General features: G+C 40.7%; 4 protein-coding genes and 2 pseudogenes across 5 annotated transcripts; 3 read left to right on the top strand and 3 right to left on the bottom strand.

Moving 5' to 3' along the window:
* The first annotated feature begins 3,854 nt into the window (after positions 1–3,854).
* On the top strand, positions 3,855–6,746 carry LOC117548562 (hemoglobin subunit beta-2-like). Of its 2 annotated transcripts, none has more exons than XM_034219932.1 (3): positions 3,855–3,961; positions 6,220–6,442; positions 6,533–6,746. In XM_034219932.1, exons 1-3 carry the CDS (start codon positions 3,870–3,872, stop codon positions 6,659–6,661), a joined length of 444 nt encoding a protein of 147 aa, XP_034075823.1. In that variant the 5' UTR covers positions 3,855–3,869; the 3' UTR covers positions 6,662–6,746. The 2 variants fall into 2 exon arrangements, with proteins under 2 accessions (XP_034075823.1, XP_034075822.1); XM_034219931.1 differs by lacking the exon at positions 3,855–3,961 and adding an exon at positions 5,945–6,091.
* On the bottom strand, positions 4,413–5,243 carry LOC117548555 (hemoglobin subunit alpha-2-like). The gene is made up of 3 exons (XM_034219924.1): positions 5,107–5,243; positions 4,806–5,013; positions 4,413–4,628 (listed from the first exon to the last, which is right to left on the bottom strand). Exons 1-3 carry the CDS (start codon positions 5,202–5,204, stop codon positions 4,500–4,502), a joined length of 435 nt encoding a protein of 144 aa, XP_034075815.1. The 5' UTR covers positions 5,205–5,243; the 3' UTR covers positions 4,413–4,499.
* A 994-nt stretch (positions 6,747–7,740) lies between the features above and the next one.
* Positions 7,741–8,579, bottom strand: LOC117548554 (hemoglobin subunit alpha-2-like). The gene is made up of 3 exons (XM_034219923.1): positions 8,441–8,579; positions 8,140–8,347; positions 7,741–7,962 (listed from the first exon to the last, which is right to left on the bottom strand). Exons 1-3 carry the CDS (start codon positions 8,536–8,538, stop codon positions 7,834–7,836), a joined length of 435 nt encoding a protein of 144 aa, XP_034075814.1. The 5' UTR covers positions 8,539–8,579; the 3' UTR covers positions 7,741–7,833.
* Positions 8,580–9,278: 699 nt separating this feature from the next.
* LOC117548561 (hemoglobin subunit beta-2-like) lies at positions 9,279–10,080 on the top strand. The gene is made up of 3 exons (XM_034219930.1): positions 9,279–9,425; positions 9,554–9,776; positions 9,867–10,080. The coding sequence occupies exons 1-3, from the start codon at positions 9,286–9,288 to the stop codon at positions 9,993–9,995; spliced, it is 492 nt and encodes a 163-aa protein (XP_034075821.1). The 5' UTR covers positions 9,279–9,285; the 3' UTR covers positions 9,996–10,080.
* A 994-nt stretch (positions 10,081–11,074) lies between these two features.
* Positions 11,075–11,915, bottom strand: LOC117548571 (annotated as a pseudogene).
* Positions 11,916–12,615: 700 nt separating this feature from the next.
* On the top strand, positions 12,616–13,419 carry LOC117548567 (annotated as a pseudogene).
* Positions 13,420–13,514: the final 95 nt, after the last annotated feature.

The raw sequence follows: 13,514 nt of genomic DNA, 5'->3' as shown, positions 1-13,514 counted from the left end.
ATATAATGTTTCACTAAATACTGAAGTTTTGATTAATTATCTAATGAGTGGAGCATTCCTTTAAAGGTCAGGACCATTATATATACAGTCTATGGCAGGGGTGCCCAACCTTTTTTGAACCGAGAGCTACTTTTAAAGTTGCCAGTCTGCCGAGATCTACCAGTCCAAATAGAGAGGCGTAGCCATTACTGACAGCCTACTACCAGGTAAATACACACTTCTACTTGTATAAAACTGACCTTTGTACGATGAATACTTCATAAAATACTGCAGATCCTTTATCTTACCTCTTTCTAATCTACACACATACAAGTATTTAACTGAAGTTACACAACAGTGTTGTTGATACAGAGTTGGAGTTTATTCACACGTCACACTACAGTGGGTAATGTTTTCAAGAAACATTGAACAGTGCTGCCACATATGATACAGGAAAAAAGAAAAGACACTGAACCCTTTCTTTGCCATTATATAAAAATAGTGTTGCTACAAAAGTATACATTCGGCTTACTAATAAGACAACTCAGATCTGAAGCTACACAGGAATCTGCTGCCAAAGTGCAATAAAAAAGACAAAATTAATAGAATCAAACCATTTTTTTGTTGCATTTTAGTAGAATATAAAAATAAATGCCTTTTTAAAATAGGATGCAAGCAACACTAGTTTCTTAACCTGAATTGATAATAGACTATAATCAATTTAAACAGAACAGATCTTAATGTTTGCATTCTTATACCATTTTGTACAAAAGTTATAATGAATAAATTCAAACAAACTAAAACTTACAGCTGATTAATAACGGTATCTAACTTGAGTTTTTATCAAAAACCTGTTGAAATGCTACTGTTATTTTTACTGTCCCCAAAAAGCGCGTCAGCAGCCTCCAGGAATGCTTCTTTCACAACTTCGCCGTCTTTGAAAGACTTCATGTGTTTCGCAAGAACGTGACTGATGCGATAAGATGCTATGGTAGCAGCCTTGCTCTTGTTGTTGGGCCTGGTGAAAATGGACTGCTGTGCATTTAGCTGTCCTTTCAGGCCCCAGATGAGACAGATGGACTTTGAATTGGAATAGATACAAAAATATTCATCCTCCCACTCGGAGTAAAAATTATATATTTTGGGCTTTTTTGCTTCTGCCATAATTGCGGTCTTGTGTGTGTGCGGACTGTCACTCCTGTTAACACGGACAACGTCAGCGAAATAGTGCCCACTGCCCACCAGCCACGCCCCAACACATGGGGTCACGCCGGCCAATCACAAAGCTTTGATGCATTCAAGTGCATTATTCTGGCACAGGAACATTATGTTACAGGACATTAACGATAAAACAGAATGTTGTTGTTCTATTTTTAAACACATCTCGCGATCGACTGGGAATCTCCTCGCGATCGACCGGTCGATCGCGATCGACTGGTTGGGCACCCCTGGTCTATGGTCAGGACACACCAAACTGACACCAAAGAACACGCCCCGACGGACCCGACTGTTGTGTCGCCTCACGTCTCCTGCGTCTTGGCCAAAAAGTCTCACTGGAACACACCCAGGGTCGGCTCTAGAACAAATCAAATGGGGGGGAAATCATTTACCAAGGGGGGGCACATACTGCCGTCAACAACCAACACACAAACACCAACGCAACTTCAATTTCAAAAAACATGCTGTAAAGTCTATTGTCTTTCACACACATTGCAGGGTGTAGTGCTATTGTATAGCGCACCTATGAGCTGTGCATACATGCACGGTTATGGCACGACCACCAAAACAGAAACATATGGACATAGGCCACCATATGAAAAGTGTGCAAATGTATTTAGTATCCTATCCATGTGAACATGTTTTAGGTGGGTGTGGACCTAACCTCCTCTAGGAGGGTCCGGGGGCATGCTCCCCCGGGAAGATTATTTTTAAAATATTGAAGTTAAAAGCATCAATCTGGTGCACTTTGAGAGCAAAATGAAGAGATCTATGGATACATCTCTCAACATCCATATGAAACAGAACTGTACACAGATTTACTTTTTCTTTATGGATATTTTACTAATCACTCCCCTTTTAAATGGTATTCTTGTGTTATTGTCCTATAGTATTTCATACCCGTTTTTCATTTATTCTCTTATTCTTTAATGACTATAATGATCATATAAAGGTAGCCTATTCCTCGCAAATACTTGTTTACATAAATGGTCACCAAACCGTTTGAGACCCACTGAGATAACTTACACTAAAGTGAACTATCTAAACACTGAGAGACTCCTTACCTCACTGAGCTGACGTTATAAGATCCTCTCAGTCTGACAGGAGAGGACTCTCCTCCACCTTGGTGTAGAAACAGCTCTTTATATCCGTTAGCATAGCTAGCTAACCAGATGCTAACAACAATATTCCACGTTACCGCTCGCGCACTGACAAAATGCGCTCGTGCCACACACACAGCGCCGAGCTTGAATGAAACACAGAGACCCATGTACTTGTACTGTACTGTATATCATATTATTTTCGATGGCTTTACTGTATAATCAGTGTAACAGATGGACAGATCGCCACCGGGCTTTCATCTAAACACACAGCCACGTAATGATAACAAAACAAAAGTCGGGGTCATTGGTCAAGCAACACACCAATCAGAGAGCAGCAGTGAGCTCACCTCAGGCTGTGTTTCATATAAAGAATAAATAAAGAATACAAATGTGTATTCTTTATTTCTGATGTATTTCACACAAAAAACTTTTGGTGGAAACGTTTTAACTTATATGATTAAAAAAAAAAAAAAACGGCAAAGTGGCAATAAGGCTTGCCCACCCTGCGTTGGGGGGGCACAGTGACTCACTTGGGGGGGCATGGCCCGCGAATGACCCCCCATGACGCCGACCCTGAACACACCGCTACAGAAACGGAGGATTTCTAAGAATGAAATGATGCAAAGAAAACAACCTGGCATTTTAAAATGGAATTCATTATAAAACGATGTTCTGAATTTAAGGCAAGGCAAGTTTATTTATATTATTATTATTATTATTACATGTCACTTGTTAGACGCTTTTATCCAAAGCGACTTACATACTCAATACTGTGGACAATCCCCACAGGAGCAATTTGGGGTGAAGTGTCTTGCCCAGGGACACAACGACATGCTGACTGCAGTGGGGTTTGAACCTGTGCTCCCCTGACCCAAACACCAACGCACAACCCACTGCGTCACACGCCTATATAGCACCTTTCAACACAAGGCAATTCAAAGTGCTTTACAAAAATGAAAGACATTAAGAAAATGGCATTTAAAAACCGTGATTAAAAAGCACAGATAATAAAATAAACATTAAAAGAAAAATACATGAATAAAAGTTACAGTGCAGTTTAAGATATGAATAGTTCAATTAAAAGCAGCGGCAAAAAGAAAAGTCTTCAGACAGACAGTCTTCTTCTTTAAACATGTGATATAAAACCTGTATTGGTATAGTCTAGCAGACTATCAAAGTATGATAAAATCAAGCCTCTTCCTGCAAAAGATATCAGGCAAAAATTATTTTAACAACAAAAGTATGGTTTACTCCATCCTTGCCTTGAAAAAATAAGGATAGAACTATATGCAACATTAGCTTAATGTTTAATCGCATCACATAGCTTTTTTTACGTTTTGCATATTCGTTTTAAACTTCACCATTGAGATCAATATGAATGGTATGTCGATATATTGGACAAAGAGAGATAAACCTGTTTCGTTTTCTAGATCATTCTAGGCGTTGCATCTTCCCTTATCATTGTTGGAAATCTATGACGTGCAGCCGACACCCTTTAAAGGGCTTTAAAAGTTGCATCTGATGCCAGGGAATTCAGCATTTGCTGACCTGCAAACTTAGAGTCACAAAATGGTTGAATGGACAGACTTCGAGCGCGACACCATTCAGGACATCTTCTCCAGGATGGAGTATGATGTGGTGGGCCCTGCAGCTCTTGCCAGGTGGGTCTTTGTAGTTTTGCATTTACAATAATGCAGTCATTATGTCAAACATTAAAACAATTAAAATTGTCAATCATTATGAAAATGTTTGAACTGATCCCAGTGACCCTATTATTTTAACCTATTATGTTAAGATGAACAATTGATTTCATCATTGATGATCCTGCACATTGTTTTGCAAATCAATCCATTAATTGTTAAATGTATACAATCTCAGATTAAAGGGTGACGTCTTAAAATGCCTTGCTTTGTCCAAACCAAAAGACATTTCACAATGCATACAAAAGAGGACGTTTGGACTTTCTGCCTAATAAATAACAATAAGGTCAAAGTGGTTTCCTGTTGAGTTTCTTCTGGTTGACTATAAAGTCTGCTTTGTGCTGTAGTTGTGATTAACTCTGACATTTGACATGATCATAACACACAAACCAGAATACAACAGTTTCTTTTCTTTTAGCATGAATGCATTTATTAATCACGATGCAACACAATGTCATCTCATGCTACAGTCTCCTTCTTCTTCTTCTTCTCCTGCTGCTTATCGGTACTTCTCAGCCAGGGCCAGAGACACAGCAGCCAGGAACTTGTCCAGAGACACATGAACCTCAGGGGTGAAGTCGGTGGGGAACATGACGGCCATGACCACAAGGATGTTGTGGGAGAGAATCTGTGAAAGAAGAAAATGACACAGATGTTACATATACCCATCAAACACAAGGACATGTTGTGCATGGTTGTAACAGATGGATCTGTTGTCTGTCTGGAAACCTCTCAACGGCCCAAGTTTGAGAAACACTTCCTGTACATTTCAAGGTATTATCTTTGAATCACTCTGGCTCTGCACCTTGAAGTTACCAGGGTCCACACGCAGAGTGAAGGCATGCAGCTGACTGAGTTCCTTGAGACCTTCTTTCAGGTCATCGATTTTGGTCACAGCGTCTCCAACTCCCATCATCACAGTTATTCCGTGCTTCCTGGCAGCAGGAGAGTTGGGGCTCTGGTCCGGCCAGTGGGAGAAGTAAATCTTGGTCTGTGGGTATACCACCAGCATCCTGGGTCAAACCAAAACAAATGTTAGTGAGAGCCAACATAAATGCATTTCTAAATGTTGGAGCAGGTTGCAGCAGTCAGTTCGGTCACATTACCTGGCTACAGCATCGGCACCGATGTCCTCTGACTTTCCAGACACTTTAGCCCAGAAGGCCTTGACTGTTTGCTTGTCTTTAGCAGTGAGAGTGGTCATCTTGCCAGTTGAACGTGTGTTGCTGAATGCGGTGATCAGCCCAAGCAGTGAGGGGTTTTTATGCTCGTAACAGAGCATAGAAACACCCAGATCTTCCTCTAAGATATGCTGCACAAGGCGTGTTGGGTTGCAGCCCCCATGAGATAAACCAGATAATTCTTCTCATGGTGACTTTGGAAATGTTTAAGATGTCAACACTAAACCCCAAAGTGACAAAAACATTTTGTTTAAACATCAGCCTTTGTGTTAGTGTATAGCCTGGAGATACTACCTGACTGGTTTCAATCCATCTTCTGATTTGAGATTGAGAAAGGCACTAAATTCATAGGCTATACCAACATGTATGAAGGGAACCAGACACTTCTAGGGCTGTTACTTTAAACTGGATAATGTCTCTGTATCTATTCTGGTGAAGGGAAATTAAAAGTAATACAAAGAAAGTTGAAAACATCATTTAAAATGATAATTTATAGCATTACTCAGTATAGTTGGTCTTTGTATAATTAATTATAGATCTCTGTCCAGGGTGCTGATGCTGTGACTGATACGTTCAAGATATCTACTGTTGCTGTATTACAATGATTACTTTATCTATTTCCTTCCTCTCAGAGATAATGTAGGTGGAGCAAATTCGCTGAATTCTCTTATCACTGTAGAAAATCCATGAGATAGAACTTGCCCGGCCCACCACCCACCCACTCGCTGGTTGTGGGATGGGAGCAGGAGGGCTTTAAAAGGTTGCATCTGATGCCAGAGAACTCAGTATCTGCTGACCTGCAAACTGGAAGCGACAAAATGGTTGAATGGACAGACTTCGAGCGCGACACCATTAAGGACATCTTCTCCAGGATTGAGTATGATGTGGTGGGCCCTGCAGCTCTTGCCAGGTGGGTCTTTGTAGTTTTGCATTTTAAAATAATGTAGCAGAGACATGTTTTCTTTCAGACACATTGGATTAAACTACATTTTTTCTAATGTAACCGTTTGATTTGAACGTGTTCACGTGTTTCCTCAGGTGTCTGGTCGTCTACCCCTGGACTCAGAGGTATTTTGGCGGCTTTGGAAACCTCTACAACGCCGCTGCGATCAAGGGAAATCCCATGGTTTCCAAACACGGAACAACCATCATGCACGGTCTGGACCGGGCTGTGAAGAACTTGGACGACATAGAGAACACCTACACCGAACTGAGCGTGCTGCACTCCGAGAAACTGCACGTGGACCCCGACAACTTCAAGGTACCGTTGTGGAACTCATTTAATTATTCATATGCAGAGATTACCAACCTTTCCTGCTTCTGATGCGTTCTGATGCTTGCTGTGTTGCAGCTCCTGGCCGACTGCGTGACCATCGTGGTTGCTGCTCAGCTGGGTAAAGAGTTCACTGGTGAGGTGCAGGCAGCTTTCCAGAAGTTCCTGGCCGTGGTGGTGTCCTCCCTGGGAAGACAGTACCATTAGAGCTGCGACGCGAGACCATCACATGCTGAGCATTTGTTTAAAACTGTTTTTGTCTCAAAAGCAAATAAAACAATTAGCAAATCCATCAAGTTGTTGTGTAATTACACCAAAAACTAACACTCTTGACTTGTGTTACAAATGTATGTAAATCCTTAAAGAAAATAGTACGATAACATAAACAATAAAATAAGCAACATTTCTAATGATAGTACTTTTGTTGCTATTGTTGTTACTATTACAGAAAGCCTTTACATTATAGCTCCACCAAATATAGCCATTATTGTCATTAAATGCTCTTCATGAGGTCTCTGGTTCGTCACTTGAAGAGCTATAAAGTTGCTTTACATATTTTTTCTTTCTTTCAGGTAGCTCACTTTTTTTGATGTTTTTTATAATAACAGTTGTATAAATAATACTACTAATACTACTAATCGTCATCATTATATTAGTAATAATAACAACAATAATAAGAACAAGAACAATATTAATACAGATGATTACTAAATTAAAAGTATTATTATAATTATAAGAATAATTATAATAATAGTAAGAAAAGCTGTTAATACTAAAATAAAAAATATTCATTACAACCACCACGAAATCCTTTGTTGACCCAATATCAAATGTAATCCAATGTTTTGAAGAAACATTGATGTTGCCAAATTGATACAAGATACTTACCTGTTTTATGGGTCTTCTACTTTTGTTTTCTTAAAATCATTATGAAAATGTTTGAACTGATCCCAGTGACCCTATTAGTTTTTTTACAATTTTTACAATTGATTTCATCATTGACGATCCTGCACATTGTTTTGCAAATCAATCCATTAATTGTTAAATGTATATAATCTCACCTAAAAGGGTGACGTCTTAAAATGCCTTGCTTTGTCCAAACCAAAAGACATTTCACAATGCCTACAAAAGAGGGCGTTTGGACTTTCTGCCTAAAACATAACAATAAGGTCAAAGTGGTTTCCTGTTGAGTTTCTTCTGGTTGACTATAAAGTCTGCTTTGTGCTGTAGTTGTGATTAACTCTGACATTTGACATGATCATAACACACAAACCAGAATACAACAGTTTCTTTTCTTTTAGCATGAATGCATTTATTAATCACGATGCAACACAATGTCATCTCATGCTGCAGTCTCCTTCTTCTTCTTCTCCTGCTGCTTATCGGTACTTCTCAGCCAGGGCCAGAGACACAGCAGCCAGGAACTTGTCCAGAGACACATGAACCTCAGGGGTGAAGTCGGTGGGGAACATGACGGCCATGACCACAAGGATGTTGTGGGAGAGAATCTGTGAAAGAAGAAAATGACACAGATGTTACATATACCCATCAAACATAAGGACATGTTGTGCATGGTTGTAACAGATGGATCTGTTGTCTGTCTGGAAACCTCTCAACGGCCCAAGTTTGAGAAACACTTCCTGTACATTTCAAGGTATTATCTTTGAATCACTCTGGCTCTGCACCTTGAAGTTACCAGGGTCCACACGCAGAGTGAAGGCATGCAGCTGACTGAGTTCCTTGAGACCTTCTTTCAGGTCATCGATTTTGGTCACAGCGTCTCCAACTCCCATCATCACAGTTATTCCGTGCTTCCTGGCAGCAGGAGAGTTGGGGCTCTGGTCCGGCCAGTGGGAGAAGTAAATCTTGGTCTGTGGGTATACCACCAGCATCCTGGGTCAAACCAAAACAAATGTTAGTGAGAGCCAACATAAATGCATTTATAAATGTTGGAGCAGGTTGCAGCAGTCAGTTCGGTCACATTACCTGGCTACAGCATCGGCACCGATGTCCTCGGACTTTCCAGACACTTTAGCCCAGAAGGCCTTGACTGTTTGCTTGTCTTTAGCAGTGAGAGTGGTCATCTTGCCAGTTGAACGTGTGTTGCTGAATGCGGTGATCAGCCCAAGCAGTGAGGGGTTTTTATGCTCGTAACAGAGCATAGAAACACCCAGATCTTCCTCTAAGATATGCTGCACAAGGCGTGTTGGGTTGCAGCCCCCATGAGATAAACCAGATAATTCTTCTCATGGTGACTTTGGAAATGTTTAAGATGTCAACACTAAACCCCAAAGTGACAAAAACATTTTGTTTAAACATCAGCCTTTGTGTTAGTGTATAGCCTGGAGATACTACCTGACTGGTTTCAATCCATCTTCTGATTTGAGATTGAGAAAGGCACTGAATTCATAGGCTATACCAACATGTATGAAGGGAACCAGACACTTCTAGGGCTGTTACCTTAAACTGGATAATGTCTCTGTACCTATTCTGGTGAAGGGAAATTAAAAGTAATACAAAGAAAGTTGAAAACATCATTTAAAATGATAATTTATAGCATTACTCAGTATAGTTGGTCTTTGTATAATTAATTATAGATCTCTGTCCAGGGTGCTGATGCTGTGACTGATACGTTCAAGATATCTACTGTTGCTGTATTACAATGATTACTTTATCTATTTCCTTCCTCTCAGAGATAATGTAGGTGGAGCAAATTCGCCGAATTCTCTTATCACTGTAGAAAATCCATGAGATAGAACTTGCCCGGCCCACCACCCACCCACTCGCTGGTTGTGGGATGGGAGCAGGAGGGCTTTAAAAGGTTGCATCTGATGCCAGAGAACTCAGTATCTGCTGACCTGCAAACTGGAAGCGACAAAATGGTTGAATGGACAGACTTCGAGCGCGACACCATTAAGGACATCTTCTCCAGGATTGAGTATGATGTGGTGGGCCCTGCAGCTCTTGCCAGGTGGGTCTTTGTAGTTTTGCATTTTAAAATAATGTAGCAGAGACATGTTTTCTTTCAGACACATTGGATTAAACTACATTTTTTCTAATGTAACCGTTTGATTTGAACGTGTTCACGTGTTTCCTCAGGTGTCTGGTCGTCTACCCCTGGACTCAGAGGTATTTTGGCGGCTTTGGAAACCTCTACAACGCCGCTGCGATCAAGGGAAATCCCATGGTTTCCAAACACGGAACAACCATCATGCACGGTCTGGACCGGGCTGTGAAGAACTTGGACGACATAGAGAACACCTACACCGAACTGAGCGTGCTGCACTCCGAGAAACTGCACGTGGACCCCGACAACTTCAAGGTACCGTTGTGGAACTCATTTAATTATTCATATTCAGAGATTACCAACCTTTCCTGCTTCTGATGCGTTCTGATGCTTGCTGTGTTGCAGCTCCTGGCCGACTGCGTGACCATCGTGGTTGCTGCTCAGCTGGGTAAAGAGTTCACTGGTGAGGTGCAGGCAGCTTTCCAGAAGTTCCTGGCCGTGGTGGTGTCCTCCCTGGGAAGACAGTACCATTAGAGCTGCGACGCAAGACCATCACATGCTGAGCATTTGTTTAAAACTGTTTTTGTCTCAAAAGCAAATAAAACAATTAGCAAATCCATCAAGTTGTTGTGTAATTACACCAAAAACTAACACTCTTGACTTGTGTTACAAATGTATGTAAATCCTTAAAGAAAATAGTACGATAAACATAAACAATAAAATAAGCAACATTTCTAATGATAGTACTTTTGTTGCTATTGTTGTTACTATTACAGAAAGCCTTTACATTATAGCTCCACCAAATATAGCCATTATTGTCATTAAATGCTCTTCATGAGGTCTCTGGTTCGTCACTTGAAGAGCTATAAAGTTGCTTTACATATTTTTTCTTTCTTTCAGGTAGCTCACTTTTTTTGATGTTTTTTATAATAACAGTTGTATAAATAATACTACTAATACTACTAATCGTCATCATTATATTAGTAATAATAACAACAATAATAAGAACAAGAACAATATTAATACAAATGATTACTAAATTAAAAGTATTATTATAATTATAAGAATAATTATAATAATAGTAAGAAAAGCTGTTAATACTAAAATAAAAAATATTCATTACAACCACCACGAAATCCTTTGTTGACCCAATATCAAATGTAATCCAATGTTTTGAAGAAACATTGATGTTGCCAAATTGATACAACATACTTACCTGTTTTATGGGTCTTCTACTTTTGTTTTCTTAAAATCATTATGAAAATGTTTGAACTGATCCCAGTGACCCTATTAGTTTTTTTACAATTTTTACAATTGATTTCATCATTGACGATCCTGCACATTGTTTTGCAAATCAATCTTTAATTGTTAAATGTATATAATCTCACCTAAAAGGGTGACGTCTTAAAATGCCTTGCTTTGTCCAAACCAAAAGACATTTCACAATGCATACAAAAGAGGGCGTTTGGACTTTCTGCCTAAAACATAACAATAAGGTCAAAGTGGTTTCCTGTTGAGTTTCTTCTGGTTGACTATAAAGTCTGCTTTGTGCTGTAGTTGTGATTAACTCTGACATTTGACATGATCATAACACACAAATCAGAATACAACAGTTTCTTTTCTTTTAGCATGAATGCATTTATTAATCACGATGCAACACAATGTCATCTCATGCTGCAGTCTCCTTCTTCTTCTTCTCCTGCTGCTTATCGGTACTTCTCAGCCAGGGCCAGAGACACAGCAGCCAGGAACTTGTCCAGAGACACATGAACCTCAGGGGTGAAGTCGGTGGGGAACATGACGGCCATGACCACAAGGATGTTGTGGGAGAGAATCTGTGAAAGAAGAAAATGACACAGATGTTACATATACCCATCAAACACAAGGACATGTTGTGCATGGTTGTAACAGATGGATCTGTTGTCTGTCTGGAAACCTCTCAACGGCCCAAGTTTGAGAAACACTTCCTGTACATTTCAAGGTATTATCTTTGAATCACTCTGGCTCTGCACCTTGAAGTTACCAGGGTCCACACGCAGAGTGAAGGCATGCAGCTGACTGAGTTCCTTGAGACCTTCTTTCAGGTCATCCGATTTTGGTCACAGCGTCTCCAACTCCCATCATCACAGTTATTCCGTGCTTCCTGGCAGCAGGAGAGTTGGGGCTCTGGTCCGGCCAGTGGGAGAAGTAAATCTTGGTCTGTGGGTACACCACCAGCATCCTGGGTCAAACCAAAACAAATGTTAGTGAGAGCCAACATAAATGCATTTATAAATGTTGGAGCAGGTTGCAGCAGTCAGTTCGGTCACATTACCTGGCTACAGCATCGGCACCGATGTCCTCGGACTTTCCAGACACTTTAGCCCAGAAGGCCTTGACTGTTTGCTTGTCTTTAGCAGTGAGAGTGGTCATCATGCCAGTTGAACGTGTGTTGCTGAATGCGGTGATCAGCCCAAGCAGTGAGGGGTTTTTATGCTTGTAACAGAGCATAGAAACACCCAGATCTTCCTCTAAGATATGCTGCACAAGGCGTGTTGGGTTGCAGCCCCCATGAGATAAACCAGATAATTCTTGTCATGGTGACTTTGGAAATGTTTAAGATGTCAACACTAAACCCCAAAGTGACAAAAACATTTTGTTTAAACATCAGCCTTTGTGTTAGTGTATAGCCTGGAGATACTACCTGACTGGTTTCAATCCATCTTCTGATTTGAGATTGAGAAAGGCACTAAATTCATAGGCTATACCAACATGTATGAAGGGAACCAGACACTTCTAGGGCTGTTACTTTAAACTGGATAATGTCTCTGTATCCTATTCTGGTGAAGGGAAATTAAAAGTAATACAAAGAAAGTTGAAAACATCATTTAAAATGATAATTTATAGCATTACTCAGTATAGTTGGTCTTTGTATAATTAATTATAGATCTCTGTCCAGGGTGCTGATGCTGTGACTGATACGTTCAAGATATCTACTGTTGCTGTATTACAATGATTACTTTAATCTATTTCCTTCCTCTCAGAGATAATGTAGGTGGAGCAAATTCGCCTGAATTCTCTTATCACTGTAGAAAATCCATGAGATAGAACTTGCCCGGCCCACCACCCACCCACTCGCTGGTTGTGGGATGGGAGCAGGAGGGCTTTAAAAGGTTGCATCTGATGCCAGAGAACTCAGTATCTGCTGACCTGCAAACTGGAAGCGACAAAATGGTTGAATGGACAGACTTCGAGCGCGACACCATTAAGGACATCTTCTCCAGGATTGAGTATGATGTGGTGGGCCCTGCAGCTCTTGCCAGGTGGGTCTTTGTAGTTTTGCATTTTAAAATAATGTAGCAGAGACATGTTTTCTTTCAGACACATTGGATTAAACTACATTTTTTCTAATGTAACCGTTTGATTTGAACGTGTTCACGTGTTTCCTCAGGTGTCTGGTCGTCTACCCCTGGACTCAGAGGTATTTTGGCGGCTTTGGAAACCTCTACAACGCCGCTGCGATCAAGGGAAATCCCATGGTTTCCAAACACGGAACAACCATCATGCACGGTCTGGACCGGGCTGTGAAGAACTTGGACGACATAGAGAACACCTACACCGAACTGAGCGTGCTGCACTCCGAGAAACTGCACGTGGACCCCGACAACTTCAAGGTACCGTTGTGGAACTCATTTAATTATTCATATGCAGAGATTACCAACCTTTCCTGCTTCTGATGCGTTCTGATGCTTGCTGTGTTGCAGCTCCTGGCCGACTGCCGTGACCATCGTGGTTGCTGCTCAGCTGGGTAAAGAGTTCACTGGTGAGGTGCAGGCAGCTTTCCAGAAGTTCCTGGCCGTGGTGGTGTCCTCCCTGGGAAGACAGTACCATTAGAGCTGCGACGCGAGACCATCACATGCTGAGCATTTGTTTAAAACTGTTTTTGTCTCAAAAGCAAATAAAACAATTAGCAAATCCATCAAGTTGTTGTGTAATTACACCAAAAACTAACACTCTTGACTTGTGTTACAAATGTATGTAAATCCTTAAAGAAAATAGTACGATAACATAAAC

Source organism: Gymnodraco acuticeps, unplaced genomic scaffold (assembly GCF_902827175.1).
Source record: "Gymnodraco acuticeps unplaced genomic scaffold, fGymAcu1.1, whole genome shotgun sequence".
NCBI lineage: Eukaryota > Metazoa > Chordata > Actinopteri > Perciformes > Bathydraconidae > Gymnodraco > Gymnodraco acuticeps.
Note: the sequence above shows the minus strand (reverse complement) of the source record. Positions and strands in the feature narration are given on the sequence as shown.